At 54.8% G+C, this 23696-nt stretch overlaps 2 protein-coding genes across 4 annotated transcripts in view; one reads left to right on the forward strand and one right to left on the reverse strand.

Annotated features, from left to right (window-relative positions):
• B9D1 (B9 domain containing 1) overlaps positions 1–23696 on the reverse strand; it is a 186825-nt gene that overhangs the window by 121378 nt on the left and 41751 nt on the right. The window lies entirely within an intron of this gene.
• Positions 1–23696, forward strand: part of EPN2 (epsin 2) — an 85058-nt gene that overhangs the window by 39681 nt on the left and 21681 nt on the right. For 2 of the 3 annotated variants that reach the window (XM_053892680.1, XM_053892679.1), the window contains exons 2-4: positions 842–1606; positions 3401–3571; positions 22505–22617. In XM_053892680.1, the coding sequence (XP_053748655.1) occupies positions 1012–1606; positions 3401–3571; positions 22505–22617 (879 nt within the window). In that variant the 5' untranslated portion in view covers positions 842–1011. The remainder of the gene's footprint in view (positions 1–841; positions 1607–3400; positions 3572–22504; positions 22618–23696) is intronic. The other variant, XM_053892681.1, reaches the window with a different exon arrangement.

The following is a 23696-nucleotide window of genomic DNA, read 5'->3' on the forward strand; positions in this document are numbered from 1 at the left end:
GGTGGACCCATTAATGTGTAACCTTGGGCCTCAGTTCTGTCCTCTGTGAAATGAGGGGATTCGGCTAGAATCAGGTTGTATTAGCTCAGGCCAGATGCTGGAGACTCTGAAAGTCCACTGGAGGGTCCTGACTGTGCTTTAGAAGAGTAGTTGGAAACCTTTATAAGAAATCAGGAGAAAAGCGGTGCTCACAGAAAATTCCCCGGAATTTAGAAGCACATTGGACCAAAGCCAAATGTTGAGTGATTTTTAAAGGCATAGACAGCACCTGACCGACTCAGCACAGTGTGTGACTCTTGATCTCAGGGTTGTGAGTTTGAGCCCCACATTGGGTATAGAGATTACTTAAAAAAAAGGCATAGACAGACATTTTTTTTTGGGGGGGGGGGGTGTAACATATACCTGAAATAAGTCTTTTCTTGCTCCCGTACATAGGTAATTTAAAATTTGTCAGGACCAACTTCCCCCAGCGTTATGACTGTTCTCTTCTTTCGCCAGTCAGTGAAAATACAACCCACAGAAGAGCCATGCCAGTGGAAATGTTTTGAAAATAGAACAACTGTTACAGTGTTTACTTCCTATCTTCCCAAGGCTTAAACTTGAGTTTAGATTGTATTCATTATTAACTTGTAGTATTGATCTTGTCGCAGTGTTTTTTTTAAAGGTGGCTCTGTCTCCTCCTAGGGAGGCTGGAGTATGTCCACACCTCCCCCAACCCTCCTGACCGCCACCCCCCCCCCCCCACCAGACCTCAGTACCTGCCCTTTCCAGAAAAGGCCAGAGCCCCCTACTCTCTCCGAGGCGTGCGTGCTACAGTGAGCGTGTTTCTTTCTTCCTCCAGGTCATGGCTTCTGGCTTCTCCGACCTGAGGCTCCAGCGGAGGACATGACTCTCAGGGATCCTACTCCAGATCTGTTGCGGAGACTGAACCTTCGCAGGGCACGAACTCGCCCAGGACAGGAGAATCTCTCTCTCTGAAGGGCTCTACGAGTGTCGCCAAGAAAAGTAACAATGGCGACTTCGTCTATCAGACGGCAAATGAAAAACATCGTGAACAATTACTCGGAAGCGGAAATAAAGGTCCGGGAAGCCACCTCCAATGACCCGTGGGGCCCGTCCAGCTCCCTGATGACGGAGATCGCGGACCTGACCTACAACGTGGTGGCCTTCTCCGAGATCATGAGCATGGTGTGGAAGCGGCTCAACGACCACGGCAAGAACTGGCGGCACGTGTACAAGGCGCTGACGCTGCTGGACTACCTCATCAAGACGGGCTCCGAGCGGGTGGCCCAGCAGTGCCGCGAGAACATCTTCGCCATCCAGACCCTGAAGGACTTCCAGTACGTGGACCGCGATGGCAAGGACCAGGGCATCAACGTGCGCGAGAAGTCGAAGCAGCTGGTGGCCCTGCTCAAGGACGAGGAGCGGCTGAAGGCCGAGAGGGCCCAGGCTCTCAAAACCAAAGAGCGCATGGCCCAGGTCGCCACCGGCATGGGGAGCAACCAGATCACCTTCGGCCGCGGCTCCAGCCAGCCCAACCTCTCCACCAGCTACTCGGAGCAGGAGTACGGCAAGGCCGGGGGCTCGCCCGCCTCCTACCATGGCTGTGAGTAGTGGAAGCGCCCCCCACCCCTTGCCAGCGCGCTGGGCCTCAGGTGGGGTGGGCGCCCTGGGGCTGAGCGAGAGCTTGTGTCTGTCCTTCGTTCTCAGCTCCCTGCAGCCTGCGCAGCACCGCCGGTGGTCTGCACCGGGCCACGGCGACACGGGGGCTTGGTCCCTTGGCTGCTCTGCCTCCGGGGTCTCAAGACCCTCTGCTGCTCCATGGTGTGATTCGGTACATCCGGGCAGGGCCGGCCGGCCCTCGGGGAGACGGTCTGCCCCTTTCCCCCACAGGGAAGGGCCGGAGTGAAGCGACTGGCCTGCCCCACAGACGGTGGGAAGTTGACTGTGTTTGGTAGGTAGGAGGAAACGAACGTTCTTTCTCGATGATCATCTCGTTTCTTTAATCTCATTAAATGTTTGTCTAACCACTGGGCTGCCGGTCTCCCGACCGGCTCAGCGTGTTATTCTACCTCAGCGTCCCAGGGGAGAGAGATGGCATGTCTCTGTCTCCCTTAAAGAGGGAGGGAGAAGGCAGAGGCCTCTGCAGGTGCCAGTGTGAGCGAGGCCCCTCTTTGGACATGTGGGCGAGAGCTCTTGGTGATTTGCTTTTGCATGGCTGGGTCTGTGCTGGGTGGGGCTGCTCTGTTTTCTCATTTTGCATGTCGGATTATGCTGGGCCTTTGCCCAACATTCGGACGAGATTTCAGGGAACAGAAGTGGAGTTCAGGGCCTGACGGCAGCTGGTCTCTGTGAGCCACGTTGGTGTCCTGGGCATTCACTAACAGTGGCCCCGGGAACGGGCACCCTGCTGCTTTCCCCGATGCTGTGTCAAGACAGGTGGCCCTGGTGGCCTGTGGGGACGCAGAACTTGTGTCTTATGGCTGTAAAAACAAAAGTGCATGCCCCTACACAGCCTTTCGTTTTGGTATCGGTAACACTGTGTCAGCATAACACCAGCCTTTTTTTTCTTACAAATTTTTTTTAATGTTTATTTTTCAACGAGAGAGAGAAAGAGAGACAGAGACAGAGACAGATCACCAGTGGGGGAGGGGCAGGGAGCGAGGCAGACCCAGAATCCGAAGCAGGCTCCAGGCTCCGAGCCGTCAGCACAGAGCCCGACGCGGGGCTCGAACCCACAAACCGTGAGATCATGACCTGAGCCGAAGTTGGACACTTAACCGACTGAGCCACCCAGCCACCCCATTTTTTTTTTTTTTTTTTTTAAAGGAAATTGTTTGTAGCCTGACGAACGCCTGTCGGCCTTTGTGTGGTCATTGGTTCTGCTGGCCGACCACCTACTAACGGCCCCCCCCTGCAGGTGTCAGTTTGACGTTGCCCTGCCACCAGCAGCATTTTGAGAAATGTGTCAAACGGGAGATTTGTGTACCAAAGCCAGACTTCCTGACTTCCCTAGGAATTCCAAATTATGACCGAGCTTGGAGAGGTTAGCATTTTTCTTGTCCCTGTTTCTAGTCGTGGCTGTTTCCCTCTCAGTTTGAGCTGCTCTGCCGAAGCATAGGTTGTGACCCTCGTGAGACCGCACGAGAAGGAAAGCGACCTGCGTCCCCAGAAGTCTCCGTCTGGGCCAGGTTCATCACCAAAGTGGTGACGATTGCCCTTTAAAGGGAGAGCTCGTTTGTTGCTCTCATGGAGCCGCCCCACCCCCCAAAAGTGCCCGCTGCGGGTTGAGCTGGTCCCAGGCTGCCTCGGCTTCCTGCCTGGGAAGTGGATGCGCCTCCCACTCCCTCTAACGGCGTGTCTCTCTCTGTGTGTGTGTGTGTGTGTCCCTGCCCGACAGCGCCCGAGGCCTCGCTGTGCCCCCAGCACCGCGCAGGGGCCCCGCTGGGTCAGAGCGAGGAGCTGCAGCCGCTGAGCCAGCGCCACCCCTTCCTGCCGCACCTGGGGCTGGCCTCCCGCCCAAATGGCGACTGGTCCCAGCCCTGCCTCACTTGTGACCGCGCAGCCCGAGGTGGGACGGCGGTTTGCTTTTCTCCTTCCTGGAAACGCTGGGCGGCTTGCTGGGGGTGTGCTTGTTGTGTGTCAGTACAGCCAACTCTCTCCCTGTCTCCTCCCCGGCCTCTCGGTCCACCCTCCCGCGGACCCAGGGCCCCCTTTTTCCTGTCTCCCTGAGAGCCCCCCTCGCACCACCACGTGTCACTCGCCAGAAGTCCTGTTGCGATTTGGGTGAGGCATGGGGTGACTGTCCGTGCTTTCCCGCTGTCCCCACGCCCCGAAAATTTGGACGGGGCCCCGCTGTCTGCCAGACCCAGGTGTGGTGGGGGCCAGACGCCCTTCGGCTTGTTGAGCCAGAAGGGTGCGGCTTAGATCTCGCAATGGTGGGCAGACCCGAGGGCCTCGGTGGACGCTCGTTGGAAGCCATCAGCCTTGATGCAGTGATACGTGCCTTGATGAGGACAAAATGGGATTGTTTCTGCTTCTCAATTAACTGCTGCCCTTCCAGAAATCCCCATTACCGTGGTAAACAGAGAGTTAGCTGTACTGTCGATTCTAGGTCACAGTGTTTGAAGACACCTAATTCAATGGGTAACTAAAAGCGGGGCTTCTCTTTGGGCTAATTAACAATGTGTCCCGGTCAGAGGCTGCAACTATTGCAGGTTAAACCGAAAGCAGATTTTTTCTGTCGCCTCCAAGAAAACGTTCTCAGTCTGATCAACCTTCGGCCCCAGCGCCCCGCCCCCGCCGCCCGCCCCCCACACACAGAGGAGAGAGCTATTCTCGCCTGTCCTTACTAGAAGGGGCACCGACGGAGAGCCCCTGTGTGACCTCCCCGATAAGGTGGCCCGCCTTTATTCAGCCCTGGAAACAGTTACTGTTCATTCATGCCTCATCAATATTACAGCTCGTTTGACTCGGGTATTTGTGTGGTCACTAGATTTAGCTCTGGGATGGTTTCCTTTGTGCTCCTGTCTTCCCCTAACAGCGTGTGCAGGATTTTGTGAGGAGCACCGGCTTTGCACTCTGCAGGATGAAAAGGTCGAAGTGTGTTTTGAAGGATCATCCAAAGGCCCTTGGGTTGCACACCGTTTCTTCCAGCAGATCTTTGGCGGCCGTTCCTACAGGTTCCCAGTGTTCCCCCAGGACTCCGGGATCCCCTTTTGTTCTTCCCGGATTTCATTCAGTAACCGGGAAGGTGTGTTTGGAGTCTTGCACCAGCTCTCCTGGTGGCAGGTTGGCTCTGCTGGGACGTGTGCATATTAAAATTAGGCCGCCCTGCTGCCCACCTCCCCCGCTGTGGTCCGGACCACACCCTGTGCCACCAGGCCAGTCTTGTCCCCTCTGGTTCCTTCCGCCCGGGCGCCTCCCCTGCACGCACACATCTGGCAGGTTGCTCGAGGTGCCCGGTCCATGTGGATTTCTCTTCTCCTGCAGCTCTGGTAGAAATTGGGGGTCAAAATGAGCAGGTCTTTTTGGCGGCTTCTCGTGTCCCAGAAGAGTTTGGGGCAAACGAGTGTCACACGGTGCCACGTTCCGTCCTTCAACTGGTTAGTGTGTGCGTCCCTCTCTGTATCTCACACGCTGCCCATCCTTAGGCTGCTGGAGAGCAGGACCCCCGCCCACGACGACTTTCTGTCCGTTCTTAGCACCTAACGGTGTTCAGTGCAAGGTAAGTGCTTCACGTACGCACGTCGGTGGGTTTGCTTTGAACACGCCGGCTTGGAATCCGGCAGTGGAGGAGTCAGACGGACACCGGCCGTTCAGGAAGTGGTCTCCTGAAACGCAGGCCGTGATCCTGGAGGAGACGTGTGGGCGGGGCACACTTAGGACCCCAGACCCCGCAGAGGAGGCCCTGTGGGCACGGGTGCAGACTCAGTGTGGGGCAGGGGAGGCAGACGGCTGAGAAAGCCCCTTCGTGGGAGAGCACGCACTGCGGGGAGGCTTTCACTGCTGGGTGGCTGTTCTGACCCACAGTCATCATGCCGGTGTTTGAGGAGACCGTCCTTCCACGCGCCGTACCCGCCTGATCCTCTCTGTGCCTCCTTCCTCCCTTTTGCCTCCCGCATACGTCGGCAGGTCTGACCTTGGAAACCTCTCAAATTCTGTCCTTCCTCTCTAGTTCCATGACCTCAATTCAGTGTCTGCTTTCTCACTGGTTTCCTTGCGGTCAGCCGCCCTCCCCCCCACTCTTGTCCACCTTCCATCTTGAGAAATGATACCCTGACCCTGGGTCTTGGGAGAGATCCTCTAGATTCCAGGGTCCAGGCCAGAGCCTTTGACACGGCAGACGACTCCCCTGGGGGTCCTTGGCTGCCCTCTGTCAGCCTAGGTGTGCGGATGTCCACCTGGAGGCAGCACTCCAGGGTGTCTCTGCGAAGCCTGCCCCAGCTGCCCTCTGGCTCCCACATTCCCTCCTTCGCTCAGCAAGTATCGAGTTCCTGTCGTGTGCCCAAGCGCAAAGCAGAGCCCTCCGCCCCTACTCAGGGGAAGAGAGACAGTAAGACACCATACGGGATATTACGCGGTGAGTGCTTTGGAGAACGGCAGAGAAAAACCAAACAAGCATGAGCATGCCCAGCCGAGCCTGAGGAGTGGGGAGGGTGGTCTGCAAGTGTTAAGGAGGGTGTCGGGGTAAGCCTGATTGAGAAAGTGATGTTGGAGCCAGGGTCAAAGGGGGATGAGGAGTGCTCGCGTGAAGGTTCGGAAGAGGCAGTGCAAATGCCCCCAGGTGGAGTGTGCTGGGGGGCGGGGAGGGGGTTGTTTGCAGACCCGAAGGGCCGCTGGGGCTAGAGCTGAGTGAGGCCGAGTGGTGGAGTGGCGGGTGAGGCCCGCCCCGAGGCTGGCGAAGGTGGAGGGCCCTTCTCAAACTGCCTCTGGCAGGGAGCAGTTCTTTCAATTCCGGATCAGTCTCAGACCGATACTTTTGTATCAGCCTGTGGATGTTGTAGCTATCTCAGAGTGCCCTAAAGGTTTCTAGCCACTTTCTCTCACCGCGCTTGCTCCTCTGGCTCTGTCGGGAAACCACGGTCCTTATCCAGGTGGGGGGTGACAGGCTGTGGAGGCCCGGGGATGTCTTACAGGAGAGCCAGCAGGCTTGCTGGAGGACTGGACATGGCGGGGGAGGGGGGGGGCATGGGGAGAGGAGTTGAGGACTGCCGGCTGAGCAGCCCGGGGAGGGGGGGTGGGGGGATGCCGCTGCCATCATCCGGCCGCCGTGAGGGTGGCTGTGAGCCGCGCGGCTGCGAGCAGAGGTGGGGTTATGCTCTGGCCTTGGTGAAATGTCAACTAGACACGCAGGTGGAGGTGTGGGGAAGGTCTGAGAAGCCGAGGGCTTGGGGGAGAATTCTGGGCTGCCAATGGCTTCAGCTCTTTGGCCTCACCTGGCATTCATGTTTCCTTCACAATTGTGGTCATCCCTGGTGCCCCGCTGCCCTCCCCGCCCAAGGCTGGGCCCTGGGCTGGCGCGCGTTGGCCGTGTATGTGATTTTGGCACGTAGCCGGTGCTCAGGACTGCCGTGTGCAGGGGAGGCTGTGGGGCCCAGGGGAGCCTTTCCAGGCTGAGAGGTTGGGGTTTGCCAGAGAGCACCCAGACAGGGCAGCTGGCTTGGGCGGAGCAGGGGTGAGCCACCTGCCTGTTGTTACCCTCCCTCACCCCCCCCCCCACCCCCGCTCTGTCCACCCTCCACCCTTCAGCAGGCAGGGGAGAAACTGCAGAAGTTCTTGGGGTGGTGGGAAACCACATGAAAGGTGGCGTGGCGGGGTGGGGGGTGGTGCGGGGGGAATCGTCCCGTGAGTCCGGGTGGAGACCTGAATGTAAGACTGCCACTGTCCTCCAGCAGGCACACCCAAACTCAGGGCAGGACCTGCCACCTCCCTCATCTGTCCTGTGGATGGAGGCTGGTGAGGGAAGGAAGGAACGCCCAGCCCGTACACCCCCAGAGCCCGGGCCACGCTTGCCTTGCTGCGGCATGAGGGCGTCCTGTGTTTGGTACCTTGTGTTTCTGGGTGCGAGGCCAACCACCAGCATTCCCATTTTTCTTTTCTTTTCTTATTAATTTTAAAGTAAATCTCTTTTGAAAGAGAGAGCATGCACACAAGCTGGGGAGGGGCAGAAAGAGAGGGAGAGAATCCCAAGCAGGCTCACGAACCGTGAGATCATGACCTGAGCTGAAATCAGCAGTCGGGACACTTAACCAACGGAGCCACCCAGGCCCATCCAGCGTTCCGGTCCTTAGATAAAGGAAGGAAGAAGGAAGGAAGCAGAGTAGAAATGCTTGTTGCCCTCTGATTCCCTCGGATGCATCAGAACCAGAGTGGGCAGTTCTGTGTTCGCACGCGCCAAATGGGGCCAGGTCTCGGGCTGACCCGATGGGTCCACTGTCTTGGTGACCCCTTGGACGCTTGGATCTGGTGGAGCAGCCCCCCTGCGATGTGGCTGGGCTCTGCTCCCAGGAGAGCTTCGGGGCTTGCCTCAGGCCGGCCCTTCTTTTGGGCTGGGAGCTCCTCACGCAGGGCTGCGCCCCCCAGACCCTGTGGACAGCGACTCACCAAGTGATTACCAGAGATTATGAGCATTCCATTTATTTGCTCTGCTTCGGTCTAGAAAGGATTGGAGTTGGCTTACAAAACACATTCGATACCAGAGGATTAAATAGGGGCAAAAGGAAAATAACATAAGGCCAGAGTCACACATAAGTGCTGGAGACGGATCCAAAATCGGCTTTGAACTTCTCAGCCGCCAGCACCAAAGAGGGCGATTTCCCTTTAGTTTCTGGATAAGAGTCTAGGATCCGGATGACGTCCAGGGAGGCCAGGTAGCCACCGTGCAGCGGGGGGACGGGGCCTAAGAGCAGCCTGCACAGGCCTTCACGGGGAGCACTTGATCCTGACTGCATCCCCACGGCCGGATCACCCGAGCCTGTCCTGAGCCCTACCCCGCTGGCCTGGTGTGAATCCGGGGGAGCTTGAGGTGTCCCCGGGACTGGAGGGTCCGTGTGGTTATCTCCCTCCACGGTGCTCAGCCATTCTTAAGCCCATTAGGGAGAATCTGAAAGCATGCGTGTTTGGGAGGAGCCCAGGGGCACGGGCCTTCCCAGAACTCTCCAGGGAAGCTGGTTCTCCACAGCAGGGAGCCTCAGGGGTGAACCAGAGCCCCTGCGGCCCCTGCCCTGCCAGCCAGACTATGGGAGCCGAGCGGGAGCAGGTAAACACGTGCATGCGCACAAGAGGACATTTTAATAAGGGTTAGGCATCTGAGGAAGGGAGGAGTCCTACACAGGTCTGTTTCTGAAAACTTGAAGATGTGCGAATATATAATAATAATAATACGTTATTGTTTTTAAAAAGCTACAAACCCAGCCAGCATGTCCCTCAGAAGCCCTCGGGGGGTGTGGACTCGGAAGGAGCCTGGGTCAGCCCAGGCCCCCTGAGAGGGGGGGAGGGGGAGGGGAGCTCTGAGGTGCAGGACTGAGTGGTGCTGCCCAGGCACGGGGTGGGGGGGACGTGCAAGGGCCGAGAGGCGATTGCTGGCTGCCAGCCAGGTAATTCCCCAGTGTCGGGGAGGCCAGGGCCAGCCACCCGGTGAAGAAAGTTCCCGGCCCTCAGGGGTCCCAGCCCTCAGCGGCAGAGTGTTTTTCAAGAGGGATGGACTAGGAATCTGGTGGGAGATGGGATCCACGGGACTTCCCTTTTGCTGGGGCGAATATGTCCTGTAAGTCACGGGACCCCTGATCTTAGGCAGGCAGGCAGGCAGGCAGGAAGCCCCACGGCAGAGGCCGGTGCCAGGCTGGCAGCCTCAGCGTGCTCTGGAGTTAATCCCTTCAGGTGGAGGTAGAATCTCAGAGGAGGCTGGTCAGTAACGTCGGCAGACCCACGGGGGCGGCCGTGTTGCTGACACACGACCCCGGAGATGCTGCTTCTTGCCACAGGGGCTGGGTCCCAAGTGGGTCTGAATGTGCCGGGTGAGGCTGTCCCCCGAGCGGGCCGTTGCGAGAGACAGCCGCAAGGTGAACTTCCCACCCGTCTGCTTTCCCCGTGACTGGTCCATCTGCCGCTTCGACCTGCCTGAGGAGGTGGGCGGGTGCTCCTCAGTAAGGACACCGAGATGGCCTGAGCGGAACCCACTGTGTCATAAGTGGTAAAGCTGGGATTCCACCGAGTAGACGAACGAACATTACAGCTGCACTTGTTTCAATCATAAGATTGTATGGCTCATCCCATGTAATGCTTTTTTCTTTTATGGTTTAAAAAAAAGTGGTTGTTTTTTTTTTAACATTTATTTATTTTTGAGAGACAGGGAGAGACACAGCGTGAGCTGGGGAGGGGCAGAGAGAGAGGGAAACACAGAATCCGAAGCAGGCTCCAGGCTCTGAGCTGTCAGCACAGAGCCCGACGCGGGGCTCGAACCCAGGAACCACAAGATCATGACCTGAGCCGAAGTCAGACGCTCAACCTACTGAACCACCCAGGTGTCCCTCTTTTATGGTTTTAAAAAAAATTTTTTTTCATGTTTATTTATTTTTGAGAGAGAGACAGAGCGTGAGCAGGGGACGGGCAGAGAGAGAGGGAGACACAGAATCTGAAGCAGGCTCCAGGCCCTGAGCTGTCAGCACAGAGCCCAATGCGGATCCCAAACCCACGAGCCGTGAGATCAGGACCCGAGCCGAAGTTGGACGCCCAACCAACTGAGCCACCCAGGTGCCCCCTTCTATTATGGCTTTTAAAAGCAGGGGTACCTATTTCAACTGTTACATAACGGGGACCCAGATTTTAAGGAGTTCCTGTGATTGTCAGAGAATGTAACATTGAAACACAGCCATCCGAATTGCTGATTGGGGATTATCAGCTAAGGATCAGTGTTGTCTTGTGCCATAGAAAGTTGAATTTTGAATACAAAATTTGTATCTGTCCGTTTGTCTTTTAAAAAAATGTTTTTTTTAATTTATTTATTTGGAGAGAGAGAGAGACAGACAGACAGCAGGAGCAGAGAGAGGAAGAGAGAATCGCAGGCTGGCTCCACGCTGTCAGCACAGATCCCGACGCAGGGCTTAAATCCACAAAACTGTGAGATCATGACCTGAGCCAAAACCAAGAGTCAGGTGCTTACCCGACTGGGCCATCCAGGCACCCCTCTGTTTGTCTTTAAAGCAGACTTTGTAGTATAGGTAAACAGTGTTGTTTATAAGCTCATAGTAAGTGGAGTATGAAACAGGGAAAAGGAGCTTTAAGTCAAGGTCGACAACAGTTACACAGCTGTGACAGTGCCTGGGTCATGGCTGCCCGGTTCCATAGTGGCTGGCTTCAAATAGTCCACTTCAAGAGGGCATTTAAAACTTAAGTAAAAATAAGAAGGAAGGTCTAAAGATAGATTTTTTTTTTTTTTGTATGCCGAAAGAGACTGTATGATTTACTTATAACCCCTGTATATCATGTTCCTCTCTTTTATTGTGTTCACAGTACTTTTTACTATTTGAGTTATCATTTATTTCATTTTCTTTCTGTCTCCCTGCACTAAAACACACTCCGAGAGCAGAAGCCTGGTCTGTGCTCAGTGCACAGTGCCTGACCCGGGGGAAGGTGTTCAGTAAACACTTACTGAATGAACAGATGCTAAATAAACCTTAATCTGTCTTCCTCCCTCCCTCCCTCCCTTCCTTTCTCTCTCTTTCCTTTCCTCCCTTCCTCTCTTCTTTCTCTTTTCTTTTCTTTTCCTTTCTTTTCTTTTCCTTCCATCGTTTGTTCCTTCCTTCCTACCTTCCTCCTATCCATCCTTCCGTCCATCCATCCATCCATCCACCCGTCCATCCATCCTTTCTTGGTATTTCTGTGTTATGCTCATCTCTCTTGGTGTTCTGCCCCAGGCATAAGCATTAGTCTCTTGGAAATATATTTTATAGGCTTTTCCAGAAATAAAGAGACACTTTACATATCTGTGCAGTTTCTTGGTGCTTTAAGGTTGAGTTTAGTTAGCAACAGTGTAATTCATAGATGCTGGGTTTTGTCTATTAATAAAAAGCTGTTCCTCGTCTTGCTGGCTGCCTTTTTTTTTTTTTTTTTTTTCCTCTAAGCCACTTGCCCTCAGGCCGGCTGCCGAGAAACTTTTAAATGTTCCAAAACATCCCAAAGCCTGGGCTGCACGTCTGACCAGTGAAGTCAGAACCTCTGGGCTGGGCCCAGGCTTCACAGCGTGCGCCCGGGGCCGGGCACTGCGCCTCCAGTGGTCCATTCCGGGTCAGCTTTTGTTCAGCAGAAGCCTTCTGTTGTCCCCTCTCTCCAGCCGATGCCCAGTAGCCCTTTCAGAAAGTTACAGTCGGCAGGCAGAACTTTCAGCAGCTGGAAATTGATGGTGCCGATTGAGTTAGTCTCCTCCTGCCGACAGCTTAGTCCAGCTGTGGGGAATAACCTGCACCCTTCAGCCCAGATCCCTGGTGGCCCACTTCTCCAGTACGAACTGGTAAGCGCAGGGTGGACCTGAGCTGAGGACCTGCGGCCATTTCGTTATAAAAGTAACGTGTCCATTCGTGTTCGTGTAGAAAGTGCAACACGAAGAAGACAAATATCCCCTAATCTTATTACAGAAAGACACAGCCTTCCTTTACACGTTGGTACATTTCCTTTCGGACTTTTTTCTCAACGTTTTTTGTTCCACGAGTGCATACATGGTAAATGCAAGTTTGTGTCTCTGGGTTTTGTCTCATAACATTGTAACAGAAGCGCTGTCTCCCTTCCTCCCACCCTGTGAACATTCTACCAGCTGCACGCAACATTCCACTGGGTGGAGCTTCCTCGCTCATCCCGCCCGATGCTGGACCTGCGTTAACTCTTCTGGCTAACGCCAGACAGCCCGGCCATTTTCAGTGCCAGGGTCCCACTCCCTGGACCGTGAGCACGGAGGCTTCGAGCCCCCCGGTTGTGCGGTTTTGTTATGACCATCTTCCTGTGGGCAAAGCAAACAGGTTCCTAATCGGGAAAGGAATTGCAGGCCAGATCAAGACCCACATCCCCCAAAGGCGGCTGTGCTGACATATCTGGACCGCAGGTCTGAAGACCGCTCCGCGAAAACAGGACTAATCTAGCGTTTTGTGTTCTGCAGATAATAGCCCGGTATACAAGCGTCATTCATAACCACATGACATTTGCAGAACACAGTTTTCAAAGCATTAAGTTTGTTCGCTTGCTCATTTCGTAAGTCCCGTGGGCCAGGGCCGGCGCTGAGTGGTGAGGGGCCCATATAGCAGCCGAAGCCTTGTCCCTCGTGGGCTTCCGGTGTAGGAGAGGCAGACACATCTATGGGGCACCTAGTATAGGGCCTGGAAGGGGCCTGGGCAGGCGGTTTCAGAGCTTCGTGGCCATCTAGCTGTTCCAATGCTGTGTGTGGTGTGATGGGGCGAGCTAGCGGGGGGGAGGGGGGGGGCGGGGCTGTCAGCGCAGGCCTCGGGGATCCCTGTGCAGTGGCTACAGAGGGTTGCCCTTCAGCTGACTCCTTAGGCTGCATTCCCACGAGAAATAATACAGTTAAGCGGTCTGATCTTTTCACCTAACTTTCTATGTGCATTTTCCATGTCGCCACAAAGTTACTCTTAGTTTCTTTCTGTTTTTCTTTTTTTATTTTATTTATTTTGAGAAAGAGGGAGCAAGCAGGAGGGGCAGAGAGAGAGAGAGAGGGAGAGTGAATCCCAAGGGCAGAGCCTGATTTGGGACTCCAAGTCCTGAACCTTGAGATCATGACCTGTGATTGCTGCTAGTTTTAAAGCCTTGGGCAGGCTTCTTCACTCTGGCCAACCTAAGTCTTTTAGTTGGTAAACTAGGGATAAGGGTAGTCTCTCCTGGATTATGGTGTAAATTACGTATGCTAATATATGCTGTGCACATACGGCCTTACACAAACGAGGCGTGCCATAAGTGGATTGTTATGATCAGAGTTGTTTTCAGCTTCTCACCAGTGTAAATAATGCTGTGGTAAACTTCTTTGTGCAGAAGACTTGCTTTTCAAAGGATTCCTTAGGTTCAGTGTGGCCTTCGGTGTGGAGTTCCCAGAAGTGGCATTAATGGAGAAGCGTGTGGACATCATTCTGTCTCCGGAAACGTGGCAGATGCTTTCCAAACAGGTTGTGTCCCCTTGCCGGGCCCCCAGCTGTGGAGACAGTGCTCGGTTGATAGCCACGGAACCCAAAGGGGTTACTATAATTTTTTTGTAAAGATTGTTACTAACAGATGGAAGTTACTATCAGAATACTCATTTTATGTGTTTGTTCTAAACACTTATTTATTTATCTTTAACGTCTGTTTATTTTGGGAACGAGTGTGTGCAAGTGGGGGAGGGGCAGAGAGAGAGGAAGAGAATCCCAGGCAGGCTCCACACTGTCAGCACAGGGCCTGAAGCGGGGCTCGAACTCACGAACCGTGCTGTCACGACCTGAGCTGAAATCACGGGTTGGATGCTCAACCGACTGAGCCACCCACGCGCCCCCAGAATACTCATTTTGGAAGTGAGTTCCCAGTTTCTAAGTATTACTCTAAGAAACTGCTATAGGCATTTAACTTCTTTATTTGCATTCAAACTTATGATTGGATTTTAAACAACATTCCATCTCTGCTGAAGTTCATGCCTCACCCTGGGCCTGCTCACAAGTTTGGGTGCCAGCGTTCACTCATCTCCACGGGGCCAGATGGGCTGCCGAGCCCCGGCCCCTCCCTCCCAAGGTCCTGCCTGGAGAGCTGTGGGCACCTCCCGTGCCCCACCCAGAGAGCGACTTTCACCAGGGACAAAGCCGGGGGTGCCGAGGCAGGAACGATGGGGGCCCCTGGGAAAACAGTAATGAGAAAACGTTGCTTAATGCTGTGGATGAGCCCTCCCTACCACACCTCACAAGCCGGTGATCTTGAAATGGAGAAGGTTTCACCTGTGGCCCAAAGAGAACAGCACAGACTTGCTCTTTTATTCCACGCAGAGCATGGGCTCTGAATCGTGCAAACAAAAAGACTGCCTTTTGTCTCTGCTCCCCCCCCCCCCCCCCCACTCTCCAGCCCTTCGGGGGAGGACCGGGACCACCGTTCGGGCTCTGCCCCCTTCCTCCCTGGGCTTCGGCTTCCCTATCCCTGTCCCAAACTGAGGCGGGCAGCACCAGTGGCTGAGGCTGGTGGTAAGGAGCGAATGACGTGGGAACTGAACTTGAAAATGAGCCAACAGGTGTTTGAACTCCTGCTCTGTGCCTGTCAGGAAGCCGACGTGGCCCCTGCCGCCGTGGAGTCTTCGGCCACATCAGTTCGAGGAGATGGCCCGACTGCACGCAGGTCAGCGGTGCCGCGTGCATAAGCACTGATTACAAAGGGGCAGACGAAAGCCACGAGGTGCCCTGCTCTAGGCGCCAGGGGTGGCGGGAATCAGGCCAGCAAGGACGCCTGCCCCGAGGAGCATCCTACTGGCCTGATCGAGGAAGACGTGCTTGAGAAGGTGCCGCTGGAGCTGACACTTTGGCTGAGGGGGCCTCTCTTTCCCCCTTGCGGAACAGCGGGATGGGCACAAAAACAGGGAGGAACTGAAGGATTCTAGGAACTGAGTGGAGACTGGCAAGCTGGGGTGCCTGGGAGGAGATGGGCTCGTGAGCAGCCCCGGGGAGTGAAGAGTCCGTCCTGGAGCCGGGAGGCGGTGCTTCCTTGCCTGCAGGACGAGGATGCCCATGTCGCTGTGTGCAGGGAGGCGGTGGGAAGACGCTGAAGCTGTGCATGGGTAAAGCTTTGACCCGGTGGCTTCCCACAGCTGCTGCAAGCGAGCGCCCCAACCCAGGCAGCTTAGAACAACGGAAAGGGGTCGTCTGTCCTTCAGGAGGCCCCAGGTCCAAAATCAAGGCATCGCCAGGCCCACACTCCGTCTGAAACCTGTAGGGGAGAGTCCTTCCTTGCTTCTTCCTAGCTTCTGGTGGCGGCCAGCAGCTGAAGCGCTCCAGTCCCTGTCCCCCCTCGTCCTACGTGGCCTCCCTTCCTGTGTCTGTGCCTGGGGCTCTTCCCCTTGGTCTTGTCAGGACACCGGCCATATTGGATTTAGTGCCCACCCTGCTTCAGCATGACCTCGTCTTCCCTTAATTACATCTGCAGTGACCCTGTTTCCAAATAAGGTCATGATCTGAGGGGCTGGTGGTCAGGACGTCCCCGTGTCTTCTTGAGGGACCCAGTTCTGCCCACAGCACCCTGGCAGAAGAAGGCACTCTGAGTGATCGCAAGCACTGCTTCGGATGCAAGGTGTCAGCCAGGCTGGCCAGGGCCACAGATTCTCTCCTGTGGCCTCAGGCTGGATGGTCCAGGAGCCTCTTCAAGTATAATAGAATCTCAGTTGAGTGAATACTGAATCCAGCCACGTCTTACCTCTGGCAAAGCTACCACTATTGCTCCCAGGGACCAGTCACACTGCATCATGGCTCCACTTAGATGCCAGAGCCCCTCTAAGGACCCCAAGAACCACCTTGGCTCTTCCCTCGTGGCCCTTTGGACACCCTCTGCCTTCACCAGCCTCACAGCCAGTGCCCTCCACCCAGCGAGTGAAGCTCCCACTTACCCTCTGTCTGACCTCCTTCCACCACCCAGGCCTCTGCTCCAGCATCTCAGAAAGGCCTTCCCTGACCTTTGAACACACAGAGCAAGCTCTCCTCTGCCTGGGATTCCCCCGCCCCCTGCTCCCTCCCTTCCTTCCTTTCTTTCAAAAATAAGCTTCCTGCCTGTTGCAGAGCCATGGGAGCCCAATGCTGGGCTTGAACTCACAACCCTGAGATCAAGACCTGAGCTAAGATCAAGAGTGGGACGCTTAACCGATGGCGCCCCACCCTGCCTTCTTTATTCCTTACTGGCACACAAGCTCCGGGAGATCGGGGACTTTGCTCCTACCTGGAGGGGTGCAGGGCATGGTAGACATTGAGTGTAAAGACAGAGTCCCGGAGCCCCTTCAGGGTGCTGGAGCGAGCATGGCATTCGGCCCTGCGGTGTGGCTTTGAGTTCTGGTGTCCGTGACCAAGCCATTTAGCCTCTCTGGGCCCCAGCTACCTCCTCTGTGGAAACAGTGATAACCAAGAACAAGGCCTTAAGGACCACACTTTGTCTCTCTCACCGGCTGGGTGACCTCTCAGCCTCCGCCCGGGTCTGCGAGTTGGACTGAGGCTTCGCTGAGATACTAGTAAGAGTCACACGAGCACCGCACGCCAGGCCCTGGTCTCAGCGTCTCAGTGCTCTTCACAGATGAGCTCACTGAATTCTCACAACTACTCTAGGAGGCAGGGACTCTGTCTCCATTTTGCAGATGAGAAACGGGGGCCCAGAGGGTTAGCGACCTAGGCCAAGGTCACCTGCTGAGAAGTGGCAGGCAGAGCTCAGATCGGAGCCCCGCCCTCCACGCCGGGCTGCGTCTCATGTGGAAAACACTCGGCCCAGGTGAGGCGCACACCTCAGGAATGGATGTGCTTCCCTGCGCGTAAATGCCAGAAAAGCACACCCACGCACATCCACGCGGAGTAGGCATGAAACGTTTTTCTGGGTGGAATCACAAGAAAATGTCAACAGCTGTTTCCTCCGAGGAGCGGAATGGGGGCAGGATGAGAGGCGTGGCTCCCACTTCCTTTTATGATGAACTGTTTAAAAATAGTCACAGGCATCATCACATTCCACCCGTAAATATTCTGTACGCGTCTGTTCCTGAAGAGTGAGCCACGGCGCCCTGGCCGCACCTCCCGAAAACAGCAGCACCCGTACCACCCACACTCAGCTTTTGTCACTTGCGCCCAGAGTGTCTTGCAGCTGATGTGTCTAAACTGAGACCGTCCCAGGACCGTATGTTGCATCTGATTGTCCTGTCCCTTCTGTCTGTCTGATCGCAGCAGATTTCCCTTTTTTCCCTAACCTGAATACACCAAGCGCCTGGGCCACTTGTCCCCTAGAGCACTCCTTAGGTCTGGGTCTGTCCCTGCACTGCATTAGGCGGTGTTTGGCTCAGTCCTCGCCCTGTCGTTCTGTGAACTGGGAATCAATTTCAAGTGTAGATTGGAATCAAATCCAAGATTTTGCCCGAACTTTCATGGGAGGTGGGTGATGTCATGTGACAGGCAGAGGGTGCCCACAGCATGGCGGGTGTGTGTGTGAGGCGCTATGGCTTATCCCTCTGTCACGAAGTCACAGCCTCCCTCCCCCCCGCCCCCCGCTTTGCCCTGAGAGTGACCTGACTGTCATACTTGGTTTCTCTTCTCATCTTGTACTTTAAAAAAAAAAAAAAAAAAAAATTTTTAATGTCTTATTTACTTTTGACAGAGAGAGAGTGGGGGAGGGGCAGAGAGAGAGGGAGACACAGAATCTGAAGCAGGTTCCGGGCTCTGAGCTATCAGCAGGGAGCCCGGCGCGGGGCTTGAACTCATGAGCCGTGAGATCATGGCCTGAGCGGAAGTCGGATGATTAACTACTGACTGAGCCACCCAGGTGTCCCACCCCCCCCACCCCTTTTTTCCTTTTTTTGGCTTTTCCAACCATGTATCTATATTTTTTCTGTTTTAATGTTGCCTGGGGTAATCTGAACTTATTTTCTCATAATTCATCTCATTTGACCTAAAGTAATGTTTCTTGCTCCTCCCTGTGAGGAGATGAGAGGAAGACCCTGGGGGGGGGGGGTGGTCTTCTGTGGGGAACAGGTTTAGAAGCCTCAGCTCAGGCCAGGCTACTGAGTGGGGGTGGCCTCGGTTTCATTGCTGATTCAGGAAGTGGCCCGTGGAACCACAGGAAGATGTCACCACATTGAGAAAGATCCAGTAAGCACTTGCCTGCAGTTCAGTGATGAGGGAGGAACTTCACTGGCCTGGGGCACCGGTCACTGGAGGGCGGAAGCTGGAAGGCTGTTCCCTAGCTCCTCCCTCAAAGGACCATGGCCCCAGTCCTGCTCCCCTGGAAGCCTGGGAGGGACCAGGGTCCAACGGGATACCCACTTACGGCTTCCGTGTGAGTGCCAGGCAGCTCCAGCCCCTAGGGAGTCTGGTGGCCTTGGGGTGGAGCAGAGAGCAGTGACCTGGGGGCCGGGCGCATTCTCACCGGAGAGCCAGCTATGTGTTGGGCGCTCCTGACCCTTCCCACCAGCCCCGCTGGCCTCCATCTCACAGATGTGGATACAGAAGCCCAGAGAGGTCAGGCCGTTGGCACGTGGTCTCACTGCCAGTTGGTGGTGGGGACAGGATTTTGAACCCTGGTTTCCCTGCCAGCTAACAGGCACGGGATTATAACGGTGGGGGCGGTGCTCAGACCCAGATGGGGTCTTCTCGGGCCCCTGAGGCCTGGTGCCCTTCCATTCTTCCCGGGTTGTCCGACGTGCCTTGTGTTGCCCAGCATCAATGGGAGACACGTGGAGACAGGCCGTCACCTTGCGTGAGGCTCACGTACCAGAGAGTTTTACCAGAAGTCACGCTGGTCGGCACGCAGAGCTGTTTTCCTGGTAAGGTCGTGTCCCACAGTGGCTTCCCTTTCATCGATGCGATTGCAGGCATGCTCAAGTACTTTCTAGGAAAATCGTGACACGGCCTGAGAAGTGATTTCCTGTTTTCCTATTACCTGGACTGCTTCGGTTTCTGCTTTCAAAATGGTCCAAGGCCGGCCAGCCGAAGCCTCTGTGTTAGAAACTCTGCCAGCCTTTGCTTTAGGAGCACATTTGGGAACCCAGATCCTTCCTGAAGCCCAGGGCGTGGGCACCCACACTGGGCCTGGTGCCCCCCGGAGCCGTGGGGGGTGGGGAGTGACTGCCAGAGACTCTCGTCCGCCTGCAGTGGGAGGTGTTTCTTGGTCTTCCTCTTAGCCTGTATCTTGAAGGAAAAGTTGGCTGTATAGGCTTCCTCTTCAGCCTTTCCCCTTGGCTTTCTCAGCCGGCATAATAGGCCCGAGAGGATCAAATCGAGGCCTAGCTCTGTTTATAATTCTTGGCCCCAGCGAGCGAGGACTTTGAACTCTTCCAGGTGGGACCCGGGAGCAGGGCCATGATGCTGCACCCTTGATGCTCCATCAGTGGTCAGCCTCCACTAACGGCCCCTGTTCGTCCCTCCAGAAGGTGGCGGGCTGAGAAAGCGTCTCTCGGGCACTTGCGTTTTCCAGGGGTCTCTGGGAACCGCGGACCTCCAGAGCCGCCGAGCAGGGCCAGGCTCAGGTGGTCAGGAGGGTCTGTCCGGGCTCATCTCACAAGCACATCTGTGTTCACGGTCACGTGCGCGGGTACAAGAGGCCCTTTGTGGGGCGGGGATGCTGTCACTAAGGCAGAATGTCTCCGTTGGAATCCTCCCTCACAGCGGAGGCCGCTGTGTGCAGCTCAGCTGATACTTGGGGCTGGCGGCTGTGAATTCTGCCATCTGCAGAACTGAGAGCTGTACATCCGTTCATAAAAACCACAGCGTTTAGGGGAATACCCTTTGTCTTTAATTTCCACATTGATGTGGTAAGCCATTTCCCTACGTGCCGGCTATGTGTTATTCTAACAGTCAGTCGTGGTAGGCACTCACATGTACATTTGCATTGGAAGCCAGTCTGGCCTTGCAGATGTGCTGAAAGGCTCAGAGGACAAGGGAGGCCTCATTTCTCTCGAAGGTCCCTGTTCAGGGCCCCGTCCCATTCGTCCCTGGCCGGGCTGACTCGGGCGCTGTGGCCGTGCGGCCAAGTATCAGCATTCCCTGCCAGGACGGGGCTCATTTTTCAGAGCGCTTAGCACTTTTTTGGGGTGTGGGGTGGGATACAGGTCTTCTTTATCGACTCCCCATTTCCATTTGGTAGTGAATGAAGGACATCGAGTGTGCTGTGTTTGTTATGAACAGAGTTCTGTGAAGCAAGCTTCAGAGATTCCCGGAAAGAGGCTGGGAACAGGCAGGCCTGAGTGGTTAAGCATGGGAGAGCCACACACATTCTGTCGAGCAGAATCTTCCAGAGCCGTTCCCCAAAACCGTGCGGCTTCGTTTGTATCCAGCAGTCTGGATGGTGACATCTTTGCTTCTAGAGTACAGGAAAGCCCAAACCTGAGCCCTGTTATTGGCATAGGTGAGGTTTGGGAACAAGAGCACCACCACCATAAAAATATATATATATATGCTTTTATTTCGTATATTATTAATAAATCAGATTATTAAGATGGACTGGACGTTCCATTTTGTTACCTTCTAGCTTTATTTTTAAAACAAACACTTTGGAAAATGCAACTGTGATTTACTAGGCTGGGATTCAACCTGATTTGTTTCTTTTTCCTTTTATTTCTTTATTTTTTGTTGGGGGGTGGGGGCTGTTCTTCTGGTTGACAGTAAATCATAGCAGACACACTGCTTCACAACACAGAATTGTTCCCTTCAGAAACGAACCCTTACTGCCGCGTGTTTTGTGCGCTTTTACAAAATTGTGTGACAGAGCATTGCCTTTTGCAGCCTCCTGCCCTTGCAACCTTGCCTGGTTCTTCTGTGATCACGTCCGTGACTCTGTGTCTAGCCCTCTTCTTCCTGTTTTTATTCATGGTGGCCAGAGCCGAGCCAACTAGAAACCTCATCTGTCAGGAATCATTCCTGACCTTTTACTTTCTCCCAAAGAGGCAGGTCCTAAGGAGCAAGTTTACATTGGGGTTTTAGGCAGAAGCAGCGTTGGGTGAGTGGGCCCTGATGGTGGGGCTTGCTGGAACGGACATAATGAAAAAAGGAAGAAAACTGATACACGATTAGAGCATTTTCAAACAGCTACCCGTCCGCCATGAGATTGAATTCTCCATCTGTCCGTCTGTCCATCTGTGCATGCTTCCACGCATCCATCTATCCAGTGGGTGTTTGCCAGGTGCTCTGCCAACCTTTGAGGATGGATGTGCTGGTGAGAAGACAGGCCTGGACCCTCCTCAAGGAGTGTACCTTCTGGCATAATCCACCAAACTGCAGACTAGAGGGGAGTGCTGACCCAGCCCCAGCCAGGAGGGCAGTCCGGGAGGACCAGGGCAGGGGAGCCGAGCTCCGAGAACTGAGGACTTGCCGAGGACATGCCAGGAGGGCATGGCACGCACAAAGGCCCAGAGGGAGGATGGAGTGTGGTTCCAGACCTTTCAGGCAGTGGGGCTCGGCTTTGAGGGTTTCGGAGAAGCTGTGGACCTTCTCTCGAGGCAGAGGCAGAGGCGGGCACGTGCACCCAAGCTTTATGCCCTGTTTCTGGAGAACCCTACACTCCCCGATGCACAGAACATCTGATGGCCGTGTCGTTTTCCATACGGGGAGGCCCAGCCTGGTTTAAGTGTGTGAATGCGTCAAGACTCCTTTCCTGGAGGCTCACTGCATCTGCTAGGAGTCCACATCCCATCCCTTCAGTAAGAACTGTCTTTCCAGGAGCTGCTTTCAAGTGTTTACACTAGCTAACTGCTGACAGCAAAAATGTGTTTTTCCCAAGTCGGTGCTCCGTTTTACTTAGAAAACCCAATTTTTCAGGGTTGCCGCAGAAACATTTGGCTTCATTTCCCATGGTCTTTACCCCCATGAGATGCACAGTGAGATTCTTCAATGTTGAGGAGTCTCAAGTGAAGTTCTTGGTCCACAGATAGCCCTGTGCTTGTTTGAGTGACAGTCTTTGATCCAGCTTTTCAAGAACAATACTTTTCATCTTCTCAAAACAAACCAACCAACAAACAAGCAAACAACTTAGTTTCTCTCTCTGAAGGAGGGCAGCCTGGAAGCGAAGACTGAGGTTCTAATCCTGGCGAGGCCTGACCATGGGGCTGGCGCCTGAAGGCCTCTTTCCTTGACTGGGGCCATGTGGCTCCTGTAATTGAGAGTCTGTGTTTGATGTTACTAGATTTTAACCTTGCAATAGTCACAACCCTTCTGTGCACGGCCGACCCTGCGGGTGTGAGGTGGGGACGGGGTGTGGTTCGACCTGGTGGCTGTTGATCGTGAGCCTGTCCCTTGCCGGTAGTGACTCTGCCTTTCCCCTGCAGCCACCTCCCCGAGGGTGTCCTCTGAGCTGGAGCAGGCCCGGCCCCAGACAAGTGGAGAAGAAGAGTTGCAGCTACAGCTGGCACTTGCCATGAGCAGAGAGGTAGCGGAGCAGGTGGGTGCCTGGACGGGGGCGGGTTGCGCGGCGGGGGCGGGGGCCGGGCGGGGCGCGGAGCAGGCCCTGCCCTCGGTGTTTCGGGTGTGTTTCCTGAGATGGGGCTTCGAGGTGCCAGGACCGTGTTCTTGCTGCCCACCGTCCCCTGTCAGGAAGGGGGGCCTGTGCTGTTCCAGGTAGGGAAGCCTCTTGTTGCCAAGGGATGGAGTGATCGGAAGCGCGCCCCAGAAACACTTTCGCACACACAGCAAGTGTCATGGCCTCTGGGCGTCCACAGCCCCTCAGCGAAAGGCCTGTGGGTGCGCAGTGGGGCTTAGCCCCTTGGGAGGGAGGTTTGGTGAGATGGATCGAAAGCATCTGAGCGCCGAAAAGGCGAGAAGAGCTGCAGGTAATAGAGTGCTCATTGCGTTTAGATGACGGAAGTGTGTGCAGTTTTAATTTTTTTCAGTTCCTGTTTTTCTCTAATAATCATGCATTACTTTAACACGGAGAAGGAGGGAAAGACGTGATGGAAATGACCTTTCAGAGCGGCCATCCCGTGGGCCCCAGTGATGAGGTCCGTCCCTGCTGACCTTGGGTTGGGGAGGGTAGACTGAGTCAGGTAGCGCGAGGCCCCGTCTCGCCCAGAGGTGATGTGTAGGGACAGATATTAGGGAGTGCGACGGGAGTGCGGTGGTGGCTGTCCCAGCCTGACTTGTGTCGCTGTAACTGGAAACCTAAAGTCCAGCAGTAGTGGACAGCTTTGCTCGGTCCCTCTGTTCACAGCAGGAAAAACACAGCCATTAAATCTGTCCCTGTGGATGCCTGGCTCTGTCACTGACAGCCCGGGAAGAAGGTGTAGGAATACAGGGACAGATGGACAGTCGGAGCCCATTTTAGTAAAGAACTCATCTCTGTGATTTATCACATTTAATATAAATGAAATATAACGATTTTTTTATTTCATTATTATGCAAAAGCCTAGGACAACCCAGTCTTTTGCATAGGGTGACTTCACCTTAAATAAATATAAATTAAGGGCGCCTGGGTAGCTCAGTCGGTTAAGCGTCCGCCTTTGGCTCAGGTCATGATCTCATGGT

This window comes from Panthera pardus, unplaced genomic scaffold, assembly GCF_024362965.1.
Source record: "Panthera pardus isolate Hobbes unplaced genomic scaffold, ASM2436296v1 HiC_scaffold_3, whole genome shotgun sequence".
NCBI classification, from domain to species: domain Eukaryota; kingdom Metazoa; phylum Chordata; class Mammalia; order Carnivora; family Felidae; genus Panthera; species Panthera pardus.